The 7,369-nt window shown below is 36.1% G+C and overlaps 1 protein-coding gene across 1 annotated transcript; it reads left to right on the forward strand.

Annotated features, from left to right (window-relative positions):
* The first annotated feature begins 319 nt into the window (after nucleotides 1-319).
* On the forward strand, nucleotides 320-5,879 carry LOC149245483 (putative cysteine-rich receptor-like protein kinase 20). Its single transcript, XM_089457779.1, has 8 exons — nucleotides 320-998; nucleotides 1,094-1,285; nucleotides 2,555-2,685; nucleotides 3,015-3,225; nucleotides 3,330-3,567; nucleotides 3,856-3,991; nucleotides 4,197-4,403; nucleotides 5,481-5,879. The coding sequence occupies exons 1-8, from the start codon at nucleotides 914-916 to the stop codon at nucleotides 5,559-5,561; spliced, it is 1,281 nt and encodes a 426-aa protein (XP_089313905.1). The 5' UTR covers nucleotides 320-913; the 3' UTR covers nucleotides 5,562-5,879.
* Nucleotides 5,880-7,369: the final 1,490 nt, after the last annotated feature.

Below are 7,369 nucleotides of genomic sequence, written 5' to 3' on the forward strand. Positions count from 1 at the left end.
ATATTCATCGTTGAACTGACTTCAGTGGGATTTCATACCGTAAATTCAAGGCTACTTTAATTATTGTTTCAGGAAAAAAATATTAGACATCACATCACAAGCGCATGCGTGAGTCCTTTTCAAAGAGTTCTAATTGCCAACTTCAACAGCGTCAGAGGTTACCGCTAAAGTTTTCTGTGATATTGATCGTTGAGCTGACTTAACGTGGAGTTTTCTACGAATTCAAGGGTATTTCAATTATTTGTTCCATGACAGAAACATGATCTGTCACATCACATGAATTTTCTTTACCAAAAGATCTGTTTACTGATATTACAGGCTCTTTGTTCAGAACAATAATTTCCCAAATACTTCGCCAAAATTTACCAGTACTTCTTATCAACAAAGCCACAGTGTTAAAAATAAAGAAGAAACCCCAAAGCCTTGTTCATAACCCATCGCTTTAGAGCCGAGACTAGGGCGCAATCACTGCCGGAATCATTCGATATACCGTGATAAGATCCTTAAGCCTTTTGCACAACCCATCATATAGATCTGAATCAACACCCCAGAACCATTCGATACACTGTGACCAAACCCTGCTGCTGTCGCTTACACCGCTCAAACCCCCACCAAAACCCCGAAATTTCTTGATCCTCTTCGTAGTCCCCAAAGACCTAGATCTGTGGTTACCGTCTGCACAACCCATCATATAGATCGGAATCGAGGGCGCAAGCACCACCAGAACCATTCGTTGCGCTGCCCTCAAAACCTACCGCCGTCGATAGATCTCTGAAACCCTCGCCAGAAACCCTAATGTTCTCAACCTCATTTTTCTCCCCAAAAACCTAGATCTGTTGAGAAAACGAGTTGAATTTGACCAGCGATTCGGCCAAATAGAACAGATTGCCCAATTTTCGGATTCAATCGACTGATGGCGCAAACTTATTGTCTGAAGATTTACTGCCCCGCCAACAAATGCCTGAAGGCGTACCAGGACATTCTCCGGCAAGTCGATGGTAACAAGCTGGGATTCGGCATGTTTGCTAATTCCTTTGTTTTTATTGTAAGGGCAGATTATAGATATTTAGCAACCACATGTTTGTTGTTGCAGGTGTAGAGACCGTTGTTTTCAATCTCGTCAACATGAACGCGATTGTTTCAGGAAACAAGATTTCTGCCGATGCTTTGTTGAAGAAGCTGCGGGAATCCGGGAAGCGTGCGAATTTGTGCCCAGTTGGTCAGCGCAAAATACAGAAAATGAAGCTTGAGCAACAGAAACAGGTTAAATTGGGCGGACACAAAGGTATCTCATATCATGATCTGAGCTCGTAGGACCGTCAGAGTAGCCATACTGTTTTGCTATAAGTAATTAGTTTCCATCCTAAATTCTTCAACATAAAAGCATTATATCACTAAGTTTAGGGAACATTATATTCATAAGCTTAGGGCTAGTTGGAATGACTGTTAGGGTGGTTATAGTAAGGTAGGAGCAGTTTTTGGGTTTCACATTTATGTTAATTTATGGTTGTCTTAAGGTATTTCTATTTAGAAAAATCTAGATAAATTGGTCAGGGTTACCAATAAAATCCCAACAATGGTGTCTTTAGACACCACTATTTTTCTCGGTGATTAGTGATCTTAACAACCACACAAGCATGCTCAATTCGTTGACATAATGCATTAACCCCTAAATTTAGGGCTAGTTGGAGCGATACCACTAACATCGAAGCTGCCACCATTTTGGATATGGGGATTCGGCACACTGTGCATTGTGGCCTCGCTGTTATTTATCTTCATGCCCCTGAGCATAAAAATCGAATTTTTATTCCTTACAATGAACAGACCCAGCGGCTTCCAAAAATCCCTGGAAGGATGCCGACAGGCATCATTCTCTCCCTACAGCACAGTTGCATTTGACTAGGGCATACCGTTCTAAACCGATGTTTGATCAGATCCGGGTTTGGATGGTTTGCCCTCATTTATCTGGATGTTGAAATTAATGAATATGAATGATGAATCATTAGAGTTAACCAGGTTAGAATAGTCTAATCTGTTAGAAGGGTTTGGAGATAATATTATTAAAGAATAGTCTGATCTGTTAGAAGGTTTTGGAGATAATATTAGTGAGAGAAGTTTACTAAATGATTGAAAAAACAAGTTGGACAAGGTTTTAGGAAAACAATTAGTTTTTATTACTTTCATCAGAAAAAATAAAAATAAAAATCAAATAATATCTATATATAAATAAAGAGGAATTGAGAATAAAATATATGTGACAGAAACACTTAATTTTACATGGCAATTGGACTGATCTATATACCTTCCTAAATTTGTCAATTAAACAAATAAGCACCACCAAAATACTATTTTAAAGCAAACACAAAAATAATACATTATATGAGACATTTTTTATATAATTAACATAAGAGATGGCTTTTTTTTTTTTTTGTTTTGTAATTATATTATAAATCTCATAAAATCTCAATGTCCCAAGGAAACCTAAATTAATTTTGCCCCGTATCTTTATTTTAATTATGTATTTTTTTACTGTAATTGTATTTTCGTTGTATAGACAATGGGCAACCGGAGGAAAACACATTAGTCAATTATGGTCCAATACTGTTCGAGAGGAAAACATTGGCTTCCGCTACGAACAATTTCTGCGAAGAGGTTGGGCGGGGAGGATTTGGCTATGTATACAAGGTAACATAGGCTAATCAGAACACTTAACTGGTTTATATAAGAATTTAAATTGTAGGACTAGGAGATTCATTTTGGAATAAAGGTGGTTATTTTTATTTAGATTGTAGATTTTCTAATCTTCAAGTCTGGTTATAAACGAAAGTAAACTTAACTTTTATTTGAATTAGATTCTTTTTATCCGATTTTAAAAATATTTTAGAATTTACAAATAAGTATATTTCAAAATCTATAACCATGAGATGCAGATTACAGGCTTGAAAACAAAGAAAAGGCCATTAAGATTTATTTCACAGAATGTTTCATACCGATCATTTGTCTGAATCTCCTAGGGAACTACTCAAGACGGAAAAGAAATAGCTGTGAAGAAGCTGTCTGAAATTACTGGGCAACGAAAGAAACGATTTTGGAATGAAGTTCACAGTTTGGCCCAAAGTCGGCATCGAAATATTGTGACACTACTAGGTTATTGCGCAGAGGAATCGGAAGGGTTTCTTGTTTATGAGTACATGCCGAATAAAAGCCTTGATGAATTCCTATCCCGTGAGTCACTTACACTTAACTAAGTTATATGCAGAGAAAAAAGCACTAATGTATCAATCTATTTAGTTCGGTTTTGATTTGGTGTGTTGAATGCATGGATACAGATCCAAACAAATGCAATGCCCTTGATTGGCACAAGCGTTACAACATCATCCTGGGAATAGCTAATGGGCTTCTCTATCTTCACCGGGATTCTCCACAGCTGATTGTTCATGGAGATATTAAACCAGAAAATATTTTATTGGACGAGAAACTGAATCCTAAGATAGCAGATTTCGACATTTCAAAACTTTTCCCTGAAGATAAGACTCACGTCACCACAGTGACGCCCATAGTAACATAGTAAGATTTTAGCATAATCATCACAAAATAGCACAATCAAAATCTATTCACAATGAGGCTGCATGAGAAAAAGCTATTTACAACTAGGGCTGCATAATTTATAAAGAAATTGGAATATTGTAGTTTTACTTTATGACATCTTTGGTTTGGAATTTACATTCTCGGTTAAGTTTTTATCTTCTAGGATCTAGCACTACAGTTTCCTCTGCAAATAATTCCACCTGATCATTGCTCAACTCCTAAAAGTTCCCTCACAATATATCTTTTCCATTGGAGTTGAATATGCAGCGGGTATGTAGCACCGGAGTATGCTACGTTCGGGAAATCATCTCCAAAAGCCGATGTCTATAGCTTTGGTGTTGTTCTCCTGGAACTTGTCACCGGGAAAAATAAATTATTTCTAGACAAGATACTTTTGAGAGGGGTGAGATATTCTGACATTGTTCTGATTGTATTGAGATATCTGCGTTCTAGACCATGTTATTTAGTTCATCTGTAAACCATTTAGCCAAGTAGACGATTAGGGTTTTCTTTTAATATGAATTCCTCATCTGTTGACTTCTATACTAATTTAACAAGAAACTAAATTACAGTCATCCTTATGGATGCCATACTTTATGAAAATGCAGGTATGGAATTCGTTCGAAAGAGGGGAAAGTGCACAGACTGTTGATCCAACAGTAAGTCAATCATGCGATATGGAGGAAGCCACTAGATGCATTCATGTTGGTTTTCTGTGTACACAAACCGATGTAAATCTTCGCCCATCAATGGCCGACGTTATTACGATGCTTTCAAAGCCTTATGGGTCATTGTCCAGTCCCAAAAGGCCACTGGTATCACCTTCTCCATCTAATTTGTCATTTCCAACTTTTTGGGTTGCAAATACGAGATTTGATGCCGTAAATTTATGTATAATGAAGAAAAGACAGATTAATTTTTCAGAGTTTTATTTATGGCAGTTCTTTTTTATCCCTCCCATGGCCAGGCTAGGCCTGGTTCAGTTTCAATGTTGAATGGAAAACAATATAAAATGCAATTTAAATTTGTAAGTGTGAAGATGTATTTGATTGTTTTGTTTTTCATAAAATGGTATAAAAACTGTCATAACACAATCCACTCCAGATAAGCGTAGGATTCTTAGTTTAGAGCTTTCATTTGGCGAAGAGGGTTGGGCAAAAGGGGAAAGGGCTAAACAAAACTTTAGTAATTCGCCATTTCATTTCCAGGTTTGCTATTTTATAGCTTTGTATTTTTGAAGTAAAGCCAGGGGCGCGTTGTACATCTATTAAAATAGTGGGTACTTAATGCTGAGGTATAGATGTTGGGATATTTTTTTCTTCTGGTCAACCGAGGGAATAATAGTAAACTGAGTTGTTCTGAATATAAATTAGAGGTTAATGTTGATAGTCAGTAACTTGGTCGTGATAGGGAATTTATGACTTAACTGAAGGTGGAGATTTTTGGAGACAAATGTCTGATTTTTTGAAGCTATTGACCCTTCTCACTATCAATCAAAGGTCAAATGGTCAAAATAGAGATGGAACTTCTTAGATGGGTAAATGCCATACGTAACCTCCCAACCCTTTTAACTACTACGTTGAACATAATGTTTGCAAATTATCACCCTTAAATTTGATGTTAGCAATTATAACTACTTGACAGTGATAAATTTTGAATGAAGAATGTTTTTCTACTCCGAACATCATTTGTTGTCGTCACTAACCTCATCCAAACATCCATTAAAAGGTTTATGCACAAACATTTATCCATTTAAAATTGCAGGTGTGTGTGTGTCATGTGAAGGTCTGCACAAACATCTTTCTAACAGTGAGCAGATTTCTTTTACTTTAAGATATTTGTTACACCAGGGCGCTCTGCTAACGAAGTCTCTATATGATACCATTTGACAGCTCTGCCCGCAAGTGGAAACCGACCAGCCTACAAGGAAGCCGCCTAACGTAAATGACTTATGCAACTGGAGCATTTCCTGAGAATGCATAAGAAAACATTCATGACATCTGTCAATGCGATTTATATTGTTTGGACAACTGGATCAGTGATCTGAAAATGCAGCTTATGCGACTTAGGACAAGAGGATCATTCACTGATGTTCATCTTTTTTTATCAGCATAATGCGCCAATATCTACGAGTCATCATGATAATTTATAACCGCACTTATGTTTATATTTTGTAATTTTGTTCTGTAATAAAAATCACTCCAGCAAAGAGGAGACTGATACATTGTACAAATAAAGAACAGGAAATGAGTTTCACATTTAAGACAAATGTAGATGATATTATTTGCGCAGTTGGTAATAGCAAAGCATCTTTTTTAAAGAAAAAGAAAATGAGTATCGAACAAATGTAAATGAGTATTACTTCTACCATGGGTAGAAAACCATCTTTTATAATAAACTTCTATACATAAAAAATAAAAACAGCTTCAAAATCCAATTTTTCTTGGGAGAAACTGTGTCTCTGGCTCTTTCAGCATCTCCTAAGCTTGTCATATGATTTGAGATGGGAATGAGGCCCCAAGGCCCATCTGAAGCAGGCATGACTTTTTTCTCCAATTCTCTTTTCTCTGTTAGACAGATTTCCAGATTCTAACATTGCCGTACATAAAAGCACACTATTCATCGTGCTATATTAAAAAACCGAGTGGCCTACTGTTCAGTTGAGAAGTGAAAATTCTTCCCCTGAGATCTAGCAGTTTTTGTCCTTTACGCCATTTGAATGTTATATATCTTAACTATTCCTTCTGTGAATAATTAGTTGTAGATTTTGTTTTTCTACCATCTAGATATAACTGTCTGGTACAGACATTGTGGATGTATAAATACATGATTTTTCATCAATAAAGTTGCACAAGTTTCATTGTGAAGTTTATATGGGCCGTTACAATATATGCCTTGATGGATGAGATTCTCATCCAACCTTTCATATATTGACAAACCAATAATGAACATTAATAACAATATCAGATGTCCATAGAATCCACATGTTCGAGCTAATATCACTGCTAAGATCTGGTTTCATTTGATTTGTGCATTGGAAGAAAGCTATGAAAAGGAAAAAATGATATGTTTCCATGAAAATAAGTTTCAATCTTGGCCAAAAAGAGTAGCAGCCATAGGCCTTTCAATGATGTTGGGATATGGACAGGGCCCGCATCTCCTTGGCTCTTTTAATCACTGTCCTCTGAAACTGTCACATTGCTACCATTAGCAATGTAGATGAATATCATTGAAAAAATATCAACTACATATCTTCTTGTTTAGTTGTGTGCAAGGGGAATGAGAGGAACTTTTAGAGCAGACCACCAAGACATTGGGGTACCAGAGAATATGTCAAAAACATTAATTTTACTTGAATTTGCAGTAGATGACCTGCAGCCCTATCACTTCAAGCAAAATCAAAGTAGCCAGCGGATATACATTATTGGCTTTGCTTCGCCAAATTGTAAAACTATATGTAAGGTTGCATCGAGAGCAATCCAATATGAAAAATAAGAAAGTATGACACAATCTAATGTCATTCTTTTATATGTATTTTTCTGAAATAATATTTCAAGTATGAATAATGTGCAATGGTTTTTGTTGGATTTTTTGTTTTTTAATCCCCTTGGGATAATTATATGATGTATTTCTTGCATCACAATACTTGCCTCGGGGCTGCAACTTTGTGTGAGTGAACGAACGGTAAGTGAGAAATCTTTAATTCTATTACATGTAATTGCTTTTGTTTTATACTTTTAGTGAAAGGTTATATATAATTTATTTGAAATAGCATATGTAG

The sequence above is a fragment of the Pinus tabuliformis genome, chromosome 7 (genome assembly GCF_031772625.1).
Source record: "Pinus tabuliformis cultivar Carrire ecotype Pingquan chromosome 7, CPIR1, whole genome shotgun sequence".
NCBI classification, from domain to species: domain Eukaryota; kingdom Viridiplantae; phylum Streptophyta; class Pinopsida; order Pinales; family Pinaceae; genus Pinus; species Pinus tabuliformis.

Excerpts from the sequence above, each read along its gene's own strand:
- LOC149245483 (XM_089457779.1), top strand. The coding sequence starts at position 914 with ATGGCGCAAACTTATTGTCTGAAGATTTACTGCCCCGCCAACAAATGC. Across the intron at positions 2,686-3,014 it reads GATTTGGCTATGTATACAAG|GGAACTACTCAAGACGGAAA; the intron begins GTAACATAGGCT and ends TGAATCTCCTAG. Across the intron at positions 3,992-4,196 it reads ACAAGATACTTTTGAGAGGG|GTATGGAATTCGTTCGAAAG; the intron begins GTGAGATATTCT and ends ATGAAAATGCAG.